Source organism: Coffea arabica, chromosome 7e, assembly GCF_036785885.1.
Source record: "Coffea arabica cultivar ET-39 chromosome 7e, Coffea Arabica ET-39 HiFi, whole genome shotgun sequence".
Classification (NCBI taxonomy): Eukaryota; Viridiplantae; Streptophyta; class Magnoliopsida; order Gentianales; family Rubiaceae; genus Coffea; species Coffea arabica.
The window spans coordinates 38,601,132-38,625,725 of record NC_092323.1 but is presented as its reverse complement, the minus strand read 5'-3'; the positions used below and the strand labels follow the sequence as shown (position 1 = coordinate 38,625,725).

The following is a 24,594-nucleotide window of genomic DNA, read 5'->3' as shown; positions in this document are numbered from 1 at the left end:
AATATTCATTTACGTGAACAATGTCAATAAAGTTTTAGCTATATCAAAAACAGAGAAAAGAGACTAGAAGTCAGCAATAACAAGTGATAACACCCAGTCACCAAAGAGAATTTTTTTTAGTAATTGAATGGAACTATGTTTGAAAAATACTAGGGTGTAAACAATTGATTTGAATGGTAAAAGATGGGACATCGAAAACTTAAATTCTATAATATGGATTCAAATGAATTTAGAATGGAAATACAAAACAAATAAAACTCAAAAAGAATTTTTCGATTAGCTATGAAATCTAGGAGAGAAAGGTTGTATCAAATTGCTATAGCATATTAAAAGTAAAAGTATTTTGAAGGGATAAGGAAAACAAACCTTTAAAACTAATTTTTATACTTTTTTTGGAGCCCATCGGTAGCATTTACATCATTCCTGCTCTTGCCTATACTATGGGAGGGCCTCATTGAGCAAAGTTGAAGGAGGAGCGAGGCTAAAGGGAGAGGAACTAACTTCTAGATCAGAAGATTACACTACTAGATCTTTCGATTTTACTACAAATATAGAAATTTGAACCTCTAACTTGTAGAGGAACTAACTTCTAGATCAGAAGATTACACTACTAGATCTTTCGATTTTACTACAAATATAGAAATTTGAACCTCTAACTTATAAGCTTACATATTATGTTTTCCATGAAAGCATTAGTTTAGATCAGATTTGGATCAGATAAGTTTCCCCTTATTTTTATTTTTTGGAAAGGAGGGGATGAGCTCTGCTAACTTGAGTTTAGCTTGTGCCCGACAAACCATCTAGTACGGTCAAGTCCTCTAAAATTTTGACATAAAAGTCAACTCGTCTTAATTATTTAACTTGGTTTAATAGTTAAGGTTTAGATTTCAAGAATTAGAAATTCAGTACTAAAATCACCATTTTCCTTCCTACTTCTTAAATCTTACTCCTTTCTTGCTAAAAGAATTTTTTAACAAAATGTCTTAATTATTCAAAACTAGAAGGTCATACAATATTGACCTGGGAGCCGTGGTAGATTAACAAAGTACACTATGAATTAATAAAATACTCTTTGCAACTTGTTCCAAGAGTTAATAATATGTGAGGATGTTCAATAATTCAAGTCAAAGATTTAATGAGCAAGACTTTTATCGCCGAAATCACATAGGTAATCAATTGTACATATTAGAGCTTTTCAACAACACAAATATTTACAGCCAATGATTTCTCCAAGTAAAAATATTTGTATACGTTAGAGCAAAGCATGAAGAACAGAATTGCCACTAAAAATTTTTATTCTTTAAGTAAGATCATTTTAGAATTAAGTTCGTATCACACGGATTACTCTAAAAAAAAAGGGAAAAACAATTTGTTGCATTCTTCTTAGATGGTTCGGATTGAGCAACTCTCTTAAACTACAATCGCCAACAAAAAAAGGACAGTTTCAGTAACCAGATCAACTTGTATCAAGTGGTTGGAGAAGGCATAATTATTAATTACATAGGGTGATGTCAGTTTGATATCACCAATTATGAATATCTTTTCCATCTTCCAAAAAAAAAAAAAACTAGTAAGAAAACATTTTTCCTGCTTTCTACGGCTAGCCTCTTGCCAATTATTGGTTTGCTAAGTTGAATGATTATATTCACAAATTGATCTAAAAACTGTATTGAAAAAAACAAATTCCAAACATTAGGACCACAAGCACTATTAAAACAAACTTACGTTCATTTCAAACTGAGTTTGACCAATCAAGCAATATGTGCACATCAACTTGTAGGCAATAGGTCCCAGATATATTATTGAGGTCAGATCGGGCTGCTGCAGTATACAGGGGACTTCAAGTTCAATGTTTACCAGTTATGAGCTTTATATGCTCATTCAAAGGATGATTTTGTGGTTCCAAACTGTACACCTACCTATAAATAATGTTAGAGCCAATTCAGCAGAAGCATTGATTGGAGATATTTTGATGCCATGGCTGTCTTAGGTCTAGTTCTCTTTTCTTGTTTAGCCCTTTCATTGCCACAATTCTGTTGCTCCAAAACTCATACTAGTTTAACAAAGGGTTCTTCCCTGACTACTCAAGATGTTCTAATTTCAAGCCCAGATCCTACTTTCACGGCTGGCTTTTTCAGCGTTGGTGGAAATGCTTATTGCTTCGCCATATGGTATACAGATGCACATGATGGTAACTATACCACAGTTTGGATGGCCAATCGAGACCAGCCGGTAAATGGAAAACATACTAAGTTTTTCCTGCAAGATTCTGGTAATCTGCTGTTGACAGATGCAGGGCAGCTTATTGTCTGGAAAAGCAATACAAGATCAAATTCGTCGTTACGGTTGGAACTTCGGGAAAATGGTAACCTGGTTTTAAGTACTTTTGAGGGTGAAAATCTTTGGCAAAGTTTTGATTTTCCTACCGACACACTCCTTCCTGGGCAATTATTCACAAGAAACACGATTCTTGTCTCTTCCAGGAGCACAACGAATCACTCTTCTGGCTTTTATAAGTTATACTTTGATGGAGATGGTATTCTTCGTCTTAGATACGAAGGTCCTGAAATAACTAGTGTCTACTGGCCCAACACTTGGATAACCATTGGGAGTGCTGGGAGGACTTCTTCAAACAGTAGTAAGATTGCGGTTTTAGATTCATCAGGCTACTTCCAGTCATCGGATCTGTTGCAATTTAATACCAATGATTATGGCAATGGACCCCAGAGAAGAATGGTTCTTGATGTTGATGGGGACCTTCGAGTTTATAGCCTAGATAAGCAGAGTCGGAGTTGGCAAGTTACATGGCAACACAGTTCTGAACCATGCAGGATCCATGGGATTTGTGGGGCCAATAGTTTATGCATCAATGATCCTGAGATTGGCAGAAGATGCACTTGTCTTCCCGGATACAAGATGAAAAATCGAACGGATTGGACTTATGGCTGTGAACCAGATTTCCATCTCTCTTGCAATGATGAAAGTGCTTCAGGTTTCCTCCAACTCCTTCATGTGGAATTTTATGGCTTTGATCTTACCTTAATTCCCAACATCTCCTTTGAGGCATGTAAAAATGAATGTCTAAAATATTGCGAGTGTAAAGGTGTTCAATACAAATTCAACATAGACATTGGCTACTATCAATGTTACCCAAAGACTATTTTATTCAATGGATATCGTTCACAGAATTTTCCAGATCCCATGTTCATAAGATTGCCCAAAGTTGATCTAACCACAGTCGAAAATCCCAACCAAGACGTCAATTTGCAGTGCGCTAGTGTTGTCACGCCCTTATACAGGACGTACAAAAGAAAGAAACAAGATTGGATGAAGCCTTATCTATGGTGTACATTGGGAGTAGGGTCTTTTGAGATCATATGTGCACTTGCTTACTTGTTCAAAACTCGAAAGCACTCGGATTCAAGAATACAAGGTTACTTGCAGGTTGCAACTGGATTCAGAAAATTCAGTTATGCTGAGCTTAAGAAGGCATCACGAAATTTCACCGAAGAAATTGGAAGAGGAGGGGGAGGTGTTGTATATGGAGGTATCCTGTCGTCAGATAATCGAGTTGCCGCAATCAAGTATCTCAAGGAAGCCATACAGGGAGAAGCTGAGTTCCTTGCAGAGATAGGCACAATAGGCAGGCTGAATCACATGAACTTGATAGAAATGTGGGGATACTGTGCGGAGGGAAAGCATAGACTTTTGGTTTATGAATATATGGAGAATGGGACTCTGGCCAAAAATCTGTACTCTAACAAACTTGATTGGAGGAAAAGATATGAAATTGCTCTAGGTACAGCTAGAGGACTTGCTTATTTGCATGAAGAGTGCTTAGAGTGGGTTTTGCACTGTGATGTGAAGCCTCAGAACATACTTTTGGACTCCAATTATCATCCAAAGGTAGCAGATTTTGGGCTTTCTAAGCTATTGACTAGAAGTGGCATCAACACTTCAAGCTTCTCCAGAATAAGGGGAACTAGAGGGTATATGGCGCCTGAGTGGATTTTCAATTTGCCCATAACTTCCAAAGTTGATGTTTATAGTTATGGAATTGTTCTGTTGGAACTGATAACAGGAAGAAACCCCTCAGGTGGAAATGGAAATGATGACAGCAATTCAGTGGAGCCAAGGAGACTTATCAGTTGGGTGAAGGAGAAAACGCGGGAAGCTGATGTAAGAGAATCACCAATACCAATCATGGAAATTGTAGACCCTACCATGAACGGAGAGTTTGACATTGACAGGATGAAAATCCTGGTTAAAGTGGCTCTGAAATGCACAGAGGAGGACATAGATGCAAGACCTACAATGAGACAGGTGGTGGACATTCTACTTCATCAAGAAAGTGTGTAAGAACAAGTCTAGTTGCTCAAAGTTGATGCAGACGACATTTTTTTGCATCTTATTTTATCTCTAGCTAATCTTGTAAGGAATTTTCGTCCTACAAAGCTCACGCATGATTTATCCGACTTTTTGTGTAGAATTCACTATACTTCTTTTCTCTTCAGTTAGTAGTTTCTTGGATAACTTTACAGTGACCAAATCATTTAGTTAGTAGTTTCTTGAAAACCTTTATAGTGCCCAAGTCATTTTTGTTGTTAGATTTTGACAAGTTTATAAAGACGTGGCTTTTTAATCGCCTTCTTACATAGTCATTCAAATGTCGTATTCCCCATATTTCTCTCAAAATCTAGCTAGAAATGACAAAATAGAAAAATTGGTTGCTTTGGTCAGTAGTATTAGAGCAAAATGCATACACATTCTTTGGGGCAAACTCTTCTTTTTTTTCTTCTGGGAAAAGCCACCTGTTGTGTGTAGGATTTGAGATGCATGGATCCCCATCTATTTATTTATAAGTTATAGAGTTAATCTTATATATACTGATAGTGTATAATGCATCTAATGGTAAAATTGTACATACTGTTAATGTGTAGAAGATTAATTTTAAATTATAACCAAGGATGAATAAAAGAAGGCAACATGAATCCATTCCTCAAATAAGTTAAATAATGCAAATGTATGCAATTTGTGTGTCACCTAATCTAGTGAGCCCCCTAGTATATTACAACGGATCTTCTGTCCCACACTCTGTGTCACTTTCTGTCCCACTTTTTATTATATTATTATTTCTCCTTCATAAACATCATGTTTTAGTTCTTTTTTGTTTCCTTAAGATTCAATAACTATTAATTGAGTAATACACAAAATTTAACAAAATCAAAAAATCAAAATGCATAAAAAATGAGATTTTTTATGAATTTTCTGCTGTATTTTTTAATTTTCTATTATATATTGCTTTTTTTAAGTTGTTGTATTTATTTTTTACTGAATTAATAATTATTGAATCTTAAGGAAACAAAAAAGAACTAAAACATGATGTTTATGAAGGAGAAATAACAATATAATAAAAAATGGGACAGAGAGTGGCACAGAGTGTGGGACAGAAGATCCGTTGCGCAAGATTTGAGGGACTAAACAACAGTACTATGTCTCATATAACTAGCTTTATTAGCATGGAGGACACCATAACCGGCAGTGACTCGCTTGAACTTGGTCGGGTCGGAGACTCAAAAAATCAATTAACTCATTCATACTGATTCGTTTGCACTCCGAAGTAGATCAAAATAGGTGATTTCTGGTTGTCTAATACTGAGGAAAACACAACGAAAATTACCAAAAACTTATCAAAAACATTGTGTTTGGTTCTTGAAAGCAATTGGAGAATATGAAGTAAATTCATGGAATTAGTTTTCTCATGCTTGGTGCAGTGGGAAATAACTGAGAGAGAAAGAGAGCGCATGAGAAAGAGGGAAAGGGAGTGATTTTGTGGCCAGAAATGTTACAGCTCTGGTTCAGATAAGGTTGTAGAAGAAAGCAGTTTCAAAAACTATAAAATTATATAAAACCCCATCAAGTTTTCTGCAGGATTAATTTTTTTTTTTTTTTTTTTAATGTTTGAATTGAGTCCTGGTTAGGTTTAACAAACATTATACCTAAGCCTAATTTACCACTTTGTAGCTTTAACATGGATATTTTACCACCTAATAACTAAAATCTCATAGGTCTTGCTTTTATTAGTTGTTGGTAATCCAACCTATTTCATGAGAATTAGCACTAATATAGAATTTTACTTGGCTATTTGTCTCTCAAATCTCATATTCAAAACTATCATATAACCAAGTTATTAATGATTTAATTCTATACTCAGCTAAAATATACAATTTTTTTATTGGATTATTTTAGATGAACGAAAGGATTTTTTCCTTTGTTTGATTTGTTTGTACAATTCTAAAATAGAAGAAACATGTGAAAAGTTACTCACACCACACGTATTGACCATATTTTAGTCCAAATCCATTTGGTCTTAGTGAAGAATAATGAAATCCATTTGGTCTTTAGTCCAAATCCATCTGCTCAAGGAGGTGTTGGACAGCTATTCGCGAGTTATTGCTTTCGTATCAGTCTTTTTCTGGCCAAAAAGTGAATATTACCAAGCATTCGTTTATTTGTCCCAAGAAGATGTCATTTGCTAGGATTCGTACCATTGGTTGGATTTCGGATATTAGAAGACAAAAGGTGTCCTTTACTTATCTCCGTATTCCTCTTGGAAAGGGTAGGCAGCATAGAGTTTGGTTTGATGGAATTTTTTTGAAAATTCAAGGGAAGCTTTTTAACTGGAGTACCAAGTTTTTATCTCCAGGGGGTAAGCTGATCTTGATGAAGCATCAATTGTCTAGTATTCCTGTCTATTTGTTTCAAGTCTTGTATCCTTCTAATGCTGTGTTAGTGAAATTCGGGAGGTTATTCAATTGCTTCCTCTGGAACGCGAATGTTGACCGAAAAAAAGAAAAAAAAAGCATCTATTGGACAGTTTGGGAGAAGCTATGTTATCTAGTGGACGAGAGAGGTATAGGGATGCATTCGCTTGCTGATGTGGTTCTTGCGTTTAGTTTTAAACTTTGGTGGAAATTTAGATAAAACAACTCGGTTTGGTCGTCTTTTATTCATCAAAAGTAAAAAATTATTTGCGCAGCGGAATGAGCAAACAGTTTTGTTTTGTTCTTCTTGCTTGAAGTTGCAATTTGATTCAGGCCTTGATATTTCAAAGCAAATAAGTACTTACTTGTTCAGACGAATTTGCGATGCCTGATGTAGATGTTTGAATTCCAGCAATAAGCCTTCCACACGTCAGGCCTCTAGTTCGTCCACACAGACTCAAACCAATAGGTAACAGAATTTTGGAGTTTTGTTTCGGTAGTGAAGAAACAACGATATTGCTTTGTTCCTATTCAAAACAATCCTGATTGTTTTGCACCCTAGTAGACCCCTTAACAACTCTTTGTCAATAAGGCTTATTTATACTGTTGTTTTTGATTGGATCAATATCTTGTATCATCTTGACCAAATCATAACAACCAGTTTATATTTTTATTCTTATCTTGATCAAATCAAAAATAGAATACAATTAATATAATTATTTAATTCATGTTTTAGTTTTGATCACATCAAAATATAAACACAATTAATATAATTATATTAACTATTATTTTCATCTTTATAATATTTGAGTCATACTCAAATACCACCTCCAAATTCCGTCTAGCTTGGGTTTCAAGATGTGCTAGCATCCTTATCAAAGTCTAAACCCATTCTAATCAAACTTCCCTATTAGTTCAAATCCTTTTTGTGTGTGACTATCTAGGTCCATTACCCAGTTGGCAATGTAATAAACGTTAGCCTATTAACGTTAGTTAGAACATTTCTAACACTTGAGAAGTTCTCCAAATATACCTCAAGTTAACATAGTTCATGAGTGATGCCTAGCAGCATATCATGACACCCAACCGGTGATGAAAAGATTGGAATCCTTTTATGTGAACCATGACTGCAATTGTTTTGCATACAAATCCTTCTATTACTATATCCCTATTGAGTTCAGTTTAGTAATAATGTCAAACTCTAAAACTCAATCGTATGACTTAATCTATCAAATTACTTGACTATAAAATTGATCATCTACATGAATCAATTTGTCTTGGCCAAGAACTCCTTTAGTCAAGATTGATAGATTTCATAAGATATCAAACCATTCATGATGGAATAATAGATCCCATTTTGCATAAACACTTGGCTCCATGCATAACTAATTAGAGGTACCATATGCCAATACTCATCCGTGATTAGAACAAGTATTTTCTGCATTGATAGACTTTAACCACCCATGAATGAGCCAACCGTGTCATCTCAGGTCTAAGGATCACATGCACCATTGCAATCAATAATGAATCATTGACATTAATAAGCTAATGATTCATTATTTAAATTAGTCAGTGTTCAAGCCAACTTGTCACACAAGTGCCTCTCATATTTGTTCTAGTATCACATACTTAATGGTATGAGACTCGCCATTCTATTATCATTAATATCTCATATTAATCATAGAAAATAAATATGAGACTAATCTTCCGGATTAAACTTGCCCAATTAATAATCCTATGATTAGGAACAATTTAATATTATTTGTACCAAGTTTTTCCGTCACTCATATCCTCATCACATGAGAATGGAACCTTAACAAATAATAATGGACAACATTCAATCAAATCTAAACCAAGAATAATTGAATCAAGAAGTGCCATTTTATTTTAATCAAGACAATAATTATTAATGCTCTAGGGCATACTGCTAACAGTCTCCCACTTGCACTAGAGCCATTCAATACAATATTTGAGTCCCATCTTCTCAAGATGGTGATCTAACTGTCGTTGTGTCATGGCCTTAGTAAGCGGATCAGCTACGTTATCAGCTGAAGCTATCTTGTGCACGTTGACATCACCTCTTCCGATTATCTCTCGGATAATATGGAAACGACGCTCAATATGTTTGGACTTCTGGTGAGACCTCGGTTCCTTAGCCTGAGCTATTGCACCATTATTGTCACAGTAGAGAGGTACCGGCAATTCAATGGTAGGAACCACTCCTAGTTCTGTGACGAACTTTCTCATCCAAACAGCTTCCTTTGCTGCATTTGATGCAGCAATATACTCAGCTTCCGTAGAAGAATCAGCAGTCGTATCTTGTTTGGAACTTTTCCAACTCACTGCTCCTCCATTACAGAGAAAAATGAACCTAGAGATAGATTTTCTATCATCTACATCTGATTGAAAATCAGAATCTGTAAAACCATCTAGTCTTAAATCACCTCCTCCATAAGTCAAGATCATATCTTTAGTCCTTCTTAAGTACTTAAAGATTGCCTTGACTGCACCCCAGTGTTCTAAACCTGGATTAGACTGAAACCTGCTAGTAACACTAACAGCGTAAGCTATGTCTGGTCTTGTACACAACATTGCATACATTAGACTTCCAATTGCCGAAGCATATGGAATCTTAGCCATTCTTTCTCTATCTTCAGATGTCTGAGGTGACATCTTTTTCGATAGGTGAATGCCATGTCTAGCAGGTAACAGTCCTTTCTTAGATTCAAGCATATTGAATTTTTTCAATATCTTGTTTATATAAAGACTTTGGGATAACCCTATAGTTCTTTTCGCTCTATCTCTATAGATACGAATTCCTAGAATATAGGTCGCTTCTCCCAAATCCTTCATAGAGAAGGTGTTTGATAACCATAATTTTACAGAACTAAGCATCCCTATGTCATTGCCCAATAATAAGATGTCGTCAACATACAAAATTAGGAAAGTGACTGCACTCCCACTGACCTTTTTGTAAACACACGGTTCATCCTCATTTCTAATGAAACCAAACGTTTTGATTGCATCATCAAATCGGATATTCCAATTCCTCGAAGCTTGCTTAAGACCATAGATGGATCTCTTAAGCTTGCACACTTTATGTTGCTCACCCTCAGATACAAAACCTTTGGGCTGATCCATATAAACGTTTTCCTCAATGTAACCATTAAGAAAAGCTGTCTTGACGTCCATCTGCCAGATTTCATAGTCAAGGTACGCTGCTATGGCTAATAGAATCCTAATAGATTTGAGCATGGCTACAGGCGAGAAAGTCTCCTCATAGTCAATTCCCTGCCTTTGGCGATACCCTTTCGCCACTAGCCTAGCTTTGAAGGTTTCGACCTTGCCATCAGAACCAATCTTTCTCTTATAGACCCATTTGTTCCCTATAGGTATTATACCTTCGGGTGGCTCCACAAGTTCCCAGACTTGGTTTGTGTACATCGAATCCATTTCAGATTTCATAGCTTCTAGCCATTTTGAGGAATCTATATCAGATATAGCTTCTTCGTAAGTAGTAGGATCATCTGTATGATCAGTGTCTCCATGTATGAATAATTCTTGCATATTCTCATGGAGATACCCGTACCTTTGAGTAGGACGAGACACTCTACTAGATCGTCGAGGCTCTTGTGTTGTGACATTATTATCAATGGACATTGGCTCTTTACCAGGCACATCATTCTTTTCCTGATCATTTTGTTGCTCATGTGAAATTTCATTAAGCTCTATCCTCCTTCCAGCACCACCTTCTTGAATAAATTCTTTTTCAAGAAAGGTAGCATCTCTACTGATGACAACAATTTGTTCATCTGGAAGATAAAATTGATATCCAATACAATCCTTTGGATATCCAACAAAATGACCTTTGACAGATCTTGATTCCAACTTGTCTGTCTTTAGTTTCCTGATATGAGCAGGACAACCAAAAATTTTAACATGATTAAGGCTTGGCTTTCTTCCAGTCCACATCTCATATGGAGTGGTAGGGACGGACTTAGATGGTACTCTATTGAGTATATAACATGCTGTAAGAAGTGCATAATTCCAAAATGAAATAGGGATATCAGTATAGCTCATCATGGAGCGAACCATGTCCATATAGGTACGGTTCCTCCTTTCAGATACGCCATTCAATTGTGGCGTTCTTGGAGGAGTAAGTTGAGAAATAATACCTTGATCTTTAAGGTATTCCCTGAAACCAGTGTCTAAGTATTCACCTCCTCGATCTGATCGGAGAGTTTTAATACTCTTACCAAGCTGATTTTCTACTTCAGCCTTGAACTCTTTGAATTTTTCAAAGCATTCATGCTTGTACTTCATTAAGTACACATAACCATACCGAGAGTAATCATCAGTAAAAGTTATGAAGTAAATAAATCCACCTCTAGCCACTTTGGTAAATGGCCCACATACATCACTATGTATGATTTCTAGAACATCATTGGCTCTTATACTTTGTCCCACAAAAGGCAACCGAGTCATTTTGCCTTGAATACAAGGTTCACAAGTTGGATAAGGTTCAGAACCCATGGGTTTGAGTAATCCCATTTTCTCCATCTTTGAAATTCTGTCTCCCGCGATGTGACCCAGTCTAAGATGCCAAAGATGTTTTTGATTGAGGTTAAATTTAGTCACGACGTTTAAATTCTCAAACTCAGTTCCATCTTTATCATCAGACATGTGGTATAAACCATTTTTCTTGTACGCCAAACCAATACAATCATTATTGTAATAAATCCTACAAATATTACCTTTGAATAAAAATTCATATCCCACATCAGTCAAAACCGAAATAGAAATAATATTCGTAAAAGTGTTTGGCAGACATAAAACATTGTTTAGGAATAAAACATGTCCTGAAGATAAAGCTAAAGAAGTAGATCCTATAGCAGTAGCAGCAACTGTTGCTCCATTTCCGACCTTTAGGATCACCTCGTCCTTCCCAAGGACTCTACTTTTGGTTAGTTCCTGTAAAGATGCACAAACATGATATGATGCACCTGAGTCAAGAACCCAAGAAGTAGAATGAGAGCTAACTGTACACAGAGGATTGAGGAAACATGAAATGGTACTACCTTCATTTGTCTTTCCTTTTCCCTTGTCCTTTATCGACTCAAGGTACTTAGGACAATTCCTCTTCCAATGTCCTTCCATTTGGCAGTGGAAACATTTTGCACCAACCTTGAAGTTGCCCTTCTTTTTAGAGACACCTCCTGTAGGCTTAGGATGAGAAGATTTAATTGATTTCTTCTTCTTCTTTTTGGACTCTCCAGAAGAAGAAGCAATCATTAAAGCCGCTTCCTTTCCGTTTCCTTTCATCGTAGACTGAGCAGTAACAAGATGGTTATGAAGTTCTGAAAGCGATACCTCAATCTTGTTCAAGTGAAAATTTACAATGAATTGGGCAAAGGAATCTGGTAGAGACTGCAAAATCAAGTCTGTCTGAAGGTTAGCATCCATGGAAAAATCCAAGTTTTCAAGACGCTCAATCATATTGATCATCTTGAGAACATGAACTGACACATCAGCTCCTTCAGTCAGACGAGTTCTAAACAACTCCTTAGATATCTCATATCTGGCAGTTCTGGATTGTTCACCATACAATTCTTGTAGGTGAATCAAAATATCTTTTGCGGTCCCCATCTTTTCATGCTGCCTTTGCAATTCATTGTTCATAGACGCTAGCATGTAGCACCTAGTTTGCATGTCATCCTCCTCCCACTTTCTAAAAGTGGTTTGTTGCGGCTCAGTCGCCCCTTCAGGCAAGGGATTAGGAACTGGAGTCTCTAAAATATACCCAATTTTTTCGGAATTAAGAACAATTCTTAGATTCCTCAGCCAATCAGTGAAATTGGGCCCAGTGAGTGTATTTTTTTCAAGGATAGTTGAGAGAGGGTTCATGGGTGCCATAATATCCAAATATTAGAAACTGCAGAAGATAATAAAATTGCTTAGCAATTATCCTGATAGATCCAATTTGTTTTTGGCCTTTAAAACAAACTGGTCCTCCCACTAAATTTTTCGAATGTCATACTTCCAAAATGATAGACAGAAATCTTTATTAAAAAGATCTCTAGTGGGAGATGGGATTCTTATAAAATATTTAATATACCTCAGGTGATTCCTATATTGGTACAATAATATTTTGTAAGTGACAACTCTTTGTCAATACATCTCATGTATACCCCAACCGAGACTTGGCTCCTAATACTTAGGACCTCAGGCATATCCAATCTTGGCCCATCATATTAGTTAAATTGAATCCACTAGACAGTAGGCAAGATAATTTGAATATCAATCACCTCAGGTGTTTCCTATCTTGATAATTAATATATTATCCGACCCACAACATCACATGCTTTATAAAATCTACAAGAGTACCCCTTACATATTTATACTATCCCTATGTGTCCATAGCCAATAGTACAAATTGTAAAATATTCTTTAGATCTTAATCCAGTGGAAAGCCATGATACTATATCAAAAACAGGTGGATTTTCTGGTCTTACTGTTGTGCTCATTAATATCTTTGGATGAACACGCATCACATACATATATCAAAAGCGAATAAATAAACTCAGATAATCATGGTTAATTAAATGAACAATTACAACCCAACAAAACAACTGAATTAGTCTTCCTGAGCCCATGATTATCGTTTAATTTCATTGCCTTTCAAAATTAAATTACTAACATTTAGTTAATCAATTTTGAACAAAAATTGTTTTCAATAGTTAAGATTCTTAACATTTTAAGAATACTTAATTACTAGAAGGAAACCTTTTTGGAATGTAACCTTAACCCATTTAAGATAAGTCCGAAACTGAAACAATATGAACCCTTTGTTTAGTACCACGGCCGAGACAGCAACTATTGTAGCCTTTGTGGCATCATGCAAAGGTGCTGCACATTGTCATTTTGTTTCCTTTCCTTTCTTTCTCGTTTAAACAATTTTGCAATGAAACCAATATAATCAATTGCAAATTCGAAGCAAGGTGGCTCTGATACCACTTGAAAGAAAAATTATTTGCGCAGCGGAATGAGCAAACAGTTTTGTTTTGTTCTTCTTGCTTGAAGTTGCAATTTGATTCAGGCCTTGATATTTCAAAGCAAATAAGTACTTACTTGTTCAGACGAATTTGCGATGCCTGATGTAGATGTTTGAATTCCAGCAATAAGCCTTCCACACGTCAGGCCTCTAGTTCGTCCACACAGACTCAAACCAATAGGTAACAGAATTTTGGAGTTTTGTTTCGGTAGTGAAGAAACAACGATATTGCTTTGTTCCTATTCAAAACAATCCTGATTGTTTTGCACCCTAGTAGACCCCTTAACAACTCTTTGTCAATAAGGCTTATTTATACTGTTGTTTTTGATTGGATCAATATCTTGTATCATCTTGACCAAATCATAACAACCAGTTTATATTTTTATTCTTATCTTGATCAAATCAAAAATAGAATACAATTAATATAATTATTTAATTCATGTTTTAGTTTTGATCACATCAAAATATAAACACAATTAATATAATTATATTAACTATTATTTTCATCTTTATAATATTTGAGTCATACTCAAATACCACCTCCAAATTCCGTCTAGCTTGGGTTTCAAGATGTGCTAGCATCCTTATCAAAGTCTAAACCCATTCTAATCAAACTTCCCTATTAGTTCAAATCCTTTTTGTGTGTGACTATCTAGGTCCATTACCCAGTTGGCAATGTAATAAACGTTAGCCTATTAACGTTAGTTAGAACATTTCTAACACTTGAGAAGTTCTCCAAATATACCTCAAGTTAACATAGTTCATGAGTGATGCCTAGCAGCATATCATGACACCCAACCGGTGATGAAAAGATTGGAATCCTTTTATGTGAACCATGACTGCAATTGTTTTGCATACAAATCCTTCTATTACTATATCCCTATTGAGTTCAGTTTAGTAATAATGTCAAACTCTAAAACTCAATCGTATGACTTAATCTATCAAATTACTTGACTATAAAATTGATCATCTACATGAATCAATTTGTCTTGGCCAAGAACTCCTTTAGTCAAGATTGATAGATTTCATAAGATATCAAACCATTCATGATGGAATAATAGATCCCATTTTGCATAAACACTTGGCTCCATGCATAACTAATTAGAGGTACCATATGCCAATACTCATCCGTGATTAGAACAAGTATTTTCTGCATTGATAGACTTTAACCACCCATGAATGAGCCAACCGTGTCATCTCAGGTCTAAGGATCACATGCACCATTGCAATCAATAATGAATCATTGACATTAATAAGCTAATGATTCATTATTTAAATTAGTCAGTGTTCAAGCCAACTTGTCACACAAGTGCCTCTCATATTTGTTCTAGTATCACATACTTAATGGTATGAGACTCGCCATTCTATTATCATTAATATCTCATATTAATCATAGAAAATAAATATGAGACTAATCTTCCGGATTAAACTTGCCCAATTAATAATCCTATGATTAGGAACAATTTAATATTATTTGTACCAAGTTTTTCCGTCACTCATATCCTCATCACATGAGAATGGAACCTTAACAAATAATAATGGACAACATTCAATCAAATCTAAACCAAGAATAATTGAATCAAGAAGTGCCATTTTATTTTAATCAAGACAATAATTATTAATGCTCTAGGGCATACTGCTAACAGTCTCCCACTTGCACTAGAGCCATTCAATACAATATTTGAGTCCCATCTTCTCAAGATGGTGATCTAACTGTCGTTGTGTCATGGCCTTAGTAAGCGGATCAGCTACGTTATCAGCTGAAGCTATCTTGTGCACGTTGACATCACCTCTTCCGATTATCTCTCGGATAATATGGAAACGACGCTCAATATGTTTGGACTTCTGGTGAGACCTCGGTTCCTTAGCCTGAGCTATTGCACCATTATTGTCACAGTAGAGAGGTACCGGCAATTCAATGGTAGGAACCACTCCTAGTTCTGTGACGAACTTTCTCATCCAAACAGCTTCCTTTGCTGCATTTGATGCAGCAATATACTCAGCTTCCGTAGAAGAATCAGCAGTCGTATCTTGTTTGGAACTTTTCCAACTCACTGCTCCTCCATTACAGAGAAAAATGAACCCAGAGATAGATTTTCTATCATCTACATCTGATTGAAAATCAGAATCTGTAAAACCATCTAGTCTTAAATCACCTCCTCCATAAGTCAAGATCATATCTTTAGTCCTTCTTAAGTACTTAAAGATTGCCTTGACTGCACCCCAGTGTTCTAAACCTGGATTAGACTGAAACCTGCTAGTAACACTAACAGCGTAAGCTATGTCTGGTCTTGTACACAACATTGCATACATTAGACTTCCAATTGCCGAAGCATATGGAATCTTAGCCATTCTTTCTCTATCTTCAGATGTCTGAGGTGACATCTTTTTCGATAGGTGAATGCCATGTCTAGCAGGTAACAGTCCTTTCTTAGATTCAAGCATATTGAATTTTTTCAATATCTTGTTTATATAAAGACTTTGGGATAACCCTATAGTTCTTTTCGCTCTATCTCTATAGATACGAATTCCTAGAATATAGGTCGCTTCTCCCAAATCCTTCATAGAGAAGGTGTTTGATAACCATAATTTTACAGAACTAAGCATCCCTATGTCATTGCCCAATAATAAGATGTCGTCAACATACAAAATTAGGAAAGTGACTGCACTCCCACTGACCTTTTTGTAAACACACGGTTCATCCTCATTTCTAATGAAACCAAACGTTTTGATTGCATCATCAAATCGGATATTCCAATTCCTCGAAGCTTGCTTAAGACCATAGATGGATCTCTTAAGCTTGCACACTTTATGTTGCTCACCCTCAGATACAAAACCTTTGGGCTGATCCATATAAACGTTTTCCTCAATGTAACCATTAAGAAAAGCTGTCTTGACGTCCATCTGCCAGATTTCATAGTCAAGGTACGCTGCTATGGCTAATAGAATCCTAATAGATTTGAGCATGGCTACAGGCGAGAAAGTCTCCTCATAGTCAATTCCCTGCCTTTGGCGATACCCTTTCGCCACTAGCCTAGCTTTGAAGGTTTCGACCTTGCCATCAGAACCAATCTTTCTCTTATAGACCCATTTGTTCCCTATAGGTATTATACCTTCGGGTGGCTCCACAAGTTCCCAGACTTGGTTTGTGTACATCGAATCCATTTCAGATTTCATAGCTTCTAGCCATTTTGAGGAATCTATATCAGATATAGCTTCTTCGTAAGTAGTAGGATCATCTGTATGATCAGTGTCTCCATGTATGAATAATTCTTGCATATTCTCATGGAGATACCCGTACCTTTGAGTAGGACGAGACACTCTACTAGATCGTCGAGGCTCTTGTGTTGTGACATTATTATCAATGGACATTGGCTCTTTACCAGGCACATCATTCTTTTCCTGATCATTTTGTTGCTCATGTGAAATTTCATTAAGCTCTATCCTCCTTCCAGCACCACCTTCTTGAATAAATTCTTTTTCAAGAAAGGTAGCATCTCTACTGATGACAACAATTTGTTCATCTGGAAGATAAAATTGATATCCAATACAATCCTTTGGATATCCAACAAAATGACCTTTGACAGATCTTGATTCCAACTTGTCTGTCTTTAGTTTCCTGATATGAGCAGGACAACCAAAAATTTTAACATGATTAAGGCTTGGCTTTCTTCCAGTCCACATCTCATATGGAGTGGTAGGGACGGACTTAGATGGTACTCTATTGAGTATATAACATGCTGTAAGAAGTGCATAATTCCAAAATGAAATAGGGATATCAGTATAGCTCATCATGGAGCGAACCATGTCCATATAGGTACGGTTCCTCCTTTCAGATACGCCATTCAATTGTGGCGTTCTTGGAGGAGTAAGTTGAGAAATAATACCTTGATCTTTAAGGTATTCCCTGAAACCAGTGTCTAAGTATTCACCTCCTCGATCTGATCGGAGAGTTTTAATACTCTTACCAAGCTGATTTTCTACTTCAGCCTTGAACTCTTTGAATTTTTCAAAGCATTCATGCTTGTACTTCATTAAGTACACATAACCATACCGAGAGTAATCATCAGTAAAAGTTATGAAGTAAATAAATCCACCTCTAGCCACTTTGGTAAATGGCCCACATACATCACTATGTATGATTTCTAGAACATCATTGGCTCTTATACTTTGTCCCACAAAAGGCAACCGAGTCATTTTGCCTTGAATACAAGGTTCACAAGTTGGATAAGGTTCAGAACCCATGGGTTTGAGTAATCCCATTTTCTCCATCTTTGAAATTCTGTCTCCCGCGATGTGACCCAGTCTAAGATGCCAAAGATGTTTTTGATTGAGGTTAAATTTAGTCACGACGTTTAAATTCTCAAACTCAGTTCCATCTTTATCATCAGACATGTGGTATAAACCATTTTTCTTGTACGCCAAACCAATACAATCATTATTGTAATAAATCCTACAAATATTACCTTTGAATAAAAATTCATATCCCACATCAGTCAAAACCGAAATAGAAATAATATTCGTAAAAGTGTTTGGCAGACATAAAACATTGTTTAGGAATAAAACATGTCCTGAAGATAAAGCTAAAGAAGTAGATCCTATAGCAGTAGCAGCAACTGTTGCTCCATTTCCGACCTTTAGGATCACCTCGTCCTTCCCAAGGACTCTACTTTTGGTTAGTTCCTGTAAAGATGCACAAACATGATATGATGCACCTGAGTCAAGAACCCAAGAAGTAGAATGAGAGCTAACTGTACACAGAGGATTGAGGAAACATGAAATGGTACTACCTTCATTTGTCTTTCCTTTTCCCTTGTCCTTTATCGACTCAAGGTACTTAGGACAATTCCTCTTCCAATGTCCTTCCATTTGGCAGTGGAAACATTTTGCACCAACCTTGAAGTTGCCCTTCTTTTTAGAGACACCTCCTGTAGGCTTAGGATGAGAAGATTTAATTGATTTCTTCTTCTTCTTTTTGGACTCTCCAGAAGAAGAAGCAATCATTAAAGCCGCTTCCTTTCCGTTTCCTTTCATCGTAGACTGAGCAGTAACAAGATGGTTATGAAGTTCTGAAAGCGATACCTCAATCTTGTTCAAGTGAAAATTTACAATGAATTGGGCAAAGGAATCTGGTAGAGACTGCAAAATCAAGTCTGTCTGAAGGTTAGCATCCATGGAAAAATCCAAGTTTTCAAGACGCTCAATCATATTGATCATCTTGAGAACATGAACTGACACATCAGCTCCTTCAGTCAGACGAGTTCTAAACAACTCCTTAGATATCTCATATCTGGCAGTTCTGGATTGTTCACCATACAATTCTTGTAGGTGAATCAAAATATCTTTTGCGGTCCCCATCTTTTCATGCTGCCTTTGCAATTCATTGTTCATAGACGCTAGCATGTAGCACCTAGTTTGCATGTCATCCTCCTCCCACTTTCTAAAAGTGGTTTGTTGCGGCTCAGTCGCCCCTTCAGGCAAGGGATTAGGAACTGGAGTCTCTAAAATATACCCAATTTTTTCGGAATTAAGAACAATTCTTAGATTCCTCAGCCAATCAGTGAAATTGGGCCCAGTGAGTGTATTTTTTTCAAGGATAGTTGAGAGAGGGTTCATGGGTGCCATAATATCCAAATATTAGAAACTGCAGAAGATAATAAAATTGCTTAGCAATTATCCTGATAGATCCAATTTGTTTTTGGCCTTTAAAACAAACTGGTCCTCCCACTAAATTTTTCGAATGTCATACTTCCAAAATGATAGACAGAAATCTTTATTAAAAAGATCTCTAGTGGGAGATGGGATTCTTATAAAATATTTAATATACCTCAGGTGATTCCTATATTGGTACAATAATATTTTGTAAGTGACAACTCTTTGTCAATACATCTCATGTATACCCCAACCGAGACTTGGCTCCTAATACTTAGGACCTCAGGCATATCCAATCTTGGCCCATCATATTAGTTAAATTGAATCCACTAGACAGTAGGCAAGATAATTTGAATATCAATCACCTCAGGTGTTTCCTATCTTGATAATTAATATATTATCCGACCCACAACATCACATGCTTTATAAAATCTACAAGAGTACCCCTTACATATTTATACTATCCCTATGTGTCCATAGCCAATAGTACAAATTGTAAAATATTCTTTAGATCTTAATCCAGTGGAAAGCCATGATACTATATCAAAAACAGGTGGATTTTCTGGTCTTACTGTTGTGCTCATTAATATCTTTGGATGAACACGCATCACATACATATATCAAAAGCGAATAAATAAACTCAGATAATCATGGTTAATTAAATGAACAATTACAACCCAACAAAACAACTGAATTAGTCTTCCTGAGCCCATGATTATCGTTTAATTTCATTGCCTTTCAAAATTAAATTACTAACATTTAGTTAATCAATTTTGAACAAAAATTGTTTTCAATAGTTAAGATTCTTAACATTTTAAGAATACTTAATTACTAGAAGGAAACCTTTTTGGAATGTAACCTTAACCCATTTAAGATAAGTCCGAAACTGAAACAATATGAACCCTTTGTTTAGTACCACGGCCGAGACAGCAACTATTGTAGCCTTTGTGGCATCATGCAAAGGTGCTGCACATTGTCATTTTGTTTCCTTTCCTTTCTTTCTCGTTTAAACAATTTTGCAATGAAACCAATATAATCAATTGCAAATTCGAAGCAAGGTGGCTCTGATACCACTTGAAAGAAAAATTATTTGCGCAGCGGAATGAGCAAACAGTTTTGTTTTGTTCTTCTTGCTTGAAGTTGCAATTTGATTCAGGCCTTGATATTTCAAAGCAAATAAGTACTTACTTGTTCAGACGAATTTGCGATGCCTGATGTAGATGTTTGAATTCCAGCAATAAGCCTTCCACACGTCAGGCCTCTAGTTCGTCCACACAGACTCAAACCAATAGGTAACAGAATTTTGGAGTTTTGTTTCGGTAGTGAAGAAACAACGATATTGCTTTGTTCCTATTCAAAACAATCCTGATTGTTTTGCACCCTAGTAGACCCCTTAACAACTCTTTGTCAATAAGGCTTATTTATACTGTTGTTTTTGATTGGATCAATATCTTGTATCATCTTGACCAAATCATAACAACCAGTTTATATTTTTATTCTTATCTTGATCAAATCAAAAATAGAATACAATTAATATAATTATTTAATTCATGTTTTAGTTTTGATCACATCAAAATATAAACACAATTAATATAATTATATTAACTATTATTTTCATCTTTATAATATTTGAGTCATACTCAAATACCACCTCCAAATTCCGTCTAGCTTGGGTTTCAAGATGTGCTAGCATCCTTATCAAAGTCTAAACCCATTCTAATCAAACTTCCCTATTAGTTCAAATCCTTTTTGTGTGTGACTATCTAGGTCCATTACCCAGTTGGCAATGTAATAAACGTTAGCCTATTAACGTTAGTTAGAACATTTCTAACACTTGAGAAGTTCTCCAAATATACCTCAAGTTAACATAGTTCATGAGTGATGCCTAGCAGCATATCATGACACCCAACCGGTGATGAAAAGATTGGAATCCTTTTATGTGAACCATGACTGCAATTGTTTTGCATACAAATCCTTCTATTACTATATCCCTATTGAGTTCAGTTTAGTAATAATGTCAAACTCTAAAACTCAATCGTATGACTTAATCTATCAAATTACTTGACTATAAAATTGATCATCTACATGAATCAATTTGTCTTGGCCAAGAACTCCTTTAGTCAAGATTGATAGATTTCATAAGATATCAAACCATTCATGATGGAATAATAGATCCCATTTTGCATAAACACTTGGCTCCATGCATAACTAATTAGAGGTACCATATGCCAATACTCATCCGTGATTAGAACAAGTATTTTCTGCATTGATAGACTTTAACCACCCATGAATGAGCCAACCGTGTCATCTCAGGTCTAAGGATCACATGCACCATTGCAATCAATAATGAATCATTGACATTAATAAGCTAATGATTCATTATTTAAATTAGTCAGTGTTCAAGCCAACTTGTCACACAAGTGCCTCTCATATTTGTTCTAGTATCACATACTTAATGGTATGAGACTCGCCATTCTATTATCATTAATATCTCATATTAATCATAGAAAATAAATATGAGACTAATCTTCCGGATTAAACTTGCCCAATTAATAATCCTATGATTAGGAACAATTTAATATTATTTGTACCAAGTTTTTCCGTCACTCATATCCTCATCACATGAGAATGGAACCTTAACAAATAATAATGGACAACATTCAATCAAATCTAAACCAAGAATAATTGAATCAAGAAGTGCCATTTTATTTTAATCAAGACAATAATTATTAATGCTCTAGGGCATACTGCTAACAGAACAATAATTTGGTCCCCAATTTTGACCACAGAGTCTTCCAAAAATAACTACGGAATTTGACATTTTGGTTAGACACTATGGTTCTAGGTTTACCATGTAATCTCACTATTTCTTTAAAAAACAAGTTAGCTATATGAGATGCATCATTGGTCTTATGATAGGCAATAAAATGAGCCATTTTAGAGAAACGGTCGACAACTACATAGATAGAATCATTGCCATGCTTGGACCTAGGTAAACCAAGAATGAAATCCATAGAGATATCTACACACGGTCCTAGAGGAATAGGTAAAGATGTATAAAGACCGTAAGGATGTACCTTAGATTTGACTTGCTTACACATCATGCATCGATCCACTATCCTCTCTACATCACGCTTCATACATGGCCAATAGAAATGCTTCTGCAAAATATAAAGCGTTTTAGTGACACCAAAGTATCCCATTAAAGCCCCACTATGTGACTCTTTTACCAATAACTCTTGAATTAAACTAGAGGGTATACATAACCTATTTGAGTGGTATAAATAGCCATTGGAGAGATAGAATTTACCTTGAGCAGCTTTACCACATGTCGCATAGATCTCACCAAAGTCATGATCATGAGCATAAAGTTCTTTAATTAAGTCAAAACCAAGTAGCTTAGCATCTAAAGTAGTAATGACAGAGTATTTATGTGATAATACATTAGTTACAATATTTGTCTTGCCAGCTTCATACTTGATCACATATGGAAAGGATTCAATGAATGCGATCCAACGTGCATGTTTTTTGCTCAAGTTGTTTTGCATCTTTAAGTACTTAAGAGATTCATGATCCGTATGAATCATGAATTCCTTAAGTCTTAAGTAATGTTGCCATACTTGTAATGCACGAACTAAAGCATAAAGTTCCTTATCATATGTGGAGTAGTTCAAAGCTACACCATTAAGCTTTTCATTAAAGTAAGCAATCGGCTTCCCTTCTTAAATCAACAAGGCACCAAACCTGATACCTGAAGCATCACATTCAATTTCAAATGTTTTAGAAAAGTTAGGCAAGGATAACAAAGGTGTGTGTGTGAGTTTACGTTTCAAAATTTGAAAAGCCTTCTCTTTTGCTTCTCCCCAATGAAACTTCTCAATTTTCTTGATAAGTTCAATCAATGGGGCATCAATGGGGCAGCCAGGGTGTTGAAATCCTTCACAAATCTTCTATAAAATCCGGCATGGCCATGGAAACTCCTAACATCACCAACGGACTTAGGCGTTGGCCAGTCTTGAATCGCCTTAACCTTTTGCTCATCTACTTGCATGCCCTGTGCACTAATAACATAGCCTAGAAACACAAGCTTGTCAGTGCAAAAATCACACTTTTTGAACTTAGCATAAAGCTTTTCCTTTCGAAGCACATCCAATACAATACGCACATGCTTTAAATGCTCAACCATGCTCTTATTATACACTAAAATGTCATCAAAATATACCACAACGAATTTACTTAAGAATGGGCGTAACACATGATTCATTAAATGCATAAAAGTACTTGGGGCATTAGTTAACTCAAAAGGCATTATTAACCACTTGTACAACCTATACTTAGTTTTAAAAGTAGTTTTCCATTTGTCCCACTTTTTTATCCTAATTTGATGGTAACCGCTTTTCAAGTCAATTTTAGTGAAAATTACTGCACCATAAAGCTCATCAAGCATGTCATCTAAACTAAGAATTGGGTGATGATACTTTACCATGATTGTGTTGATAGCTCTACAATTAGTGCACATGCGCCAAGTACCATCTTTCTTTGGAACTAGGATGACTGGAATCACACACAAGCTAAGACTCTCTCTCGCCCATTCCTTGCTCAAAAGTTCATCAACCTGCCTTTGCAGCTCCTTCGTCTCTTCTCGATTACTTTTATAAGCCAGAGGATTTGGCAAAGTTGCATCAGGTATGAAGTCTATTTAGTGCTCAATTCCACGAAGAGGTGGTAGTCCACTTGACACTTTGTCTGGAAACACATCTATGTACTCCTGCAAGAGAAAAACCACCTCACTAGGCAAGTTTGTGAGGACTCGTGTTTTTATTTCTAAAATAGTTATTTTTATGATTATTTACCCTAGTATTAGTTAGTTATATTATCGTTACAAGAATTTCTTTTAAGTTTCGCCTTATCGCACGCGAATCGGAAGTTCGCATTTTTCGCGTCAAATCGACCCAATGGAGATTTAAGAAATTTATTCTAGACTACTAAGAGTGAATAATTATAGTGTTAAAGGAATTATATTGGAGGTTTAATGCACAAGTGTAACAAACAAGAGAGAAAACGATGGTACAGTACTCGCGCGCGCACACTATTCCTAGTTGAATTTTACACAAATTTTAGCCACAA

General features: G+C 35.9%; 1 protein-coding gene across 1 annotated transcript; it reads left to right on the top strand.

The window, feature by feature from the left end:
* The first annotated feature begins 1,977 nt into the window (after window positions 1-1,977).
* Window positions 1,978-4,359, top strand: LOC113701013 (putative receptor protein kinase ZmPK1). The gene has a single exon (XM_027221451.2). It carries the CDS (start codon window positions 1,978-1,980, stop codon window positions 4,357-4,359), a length of 2,382 nt encoding a protein of 793 aa, XP_027077252.1.
* Window positions 4,360-24,594: the final 20,235 nt, after the last annotated feature.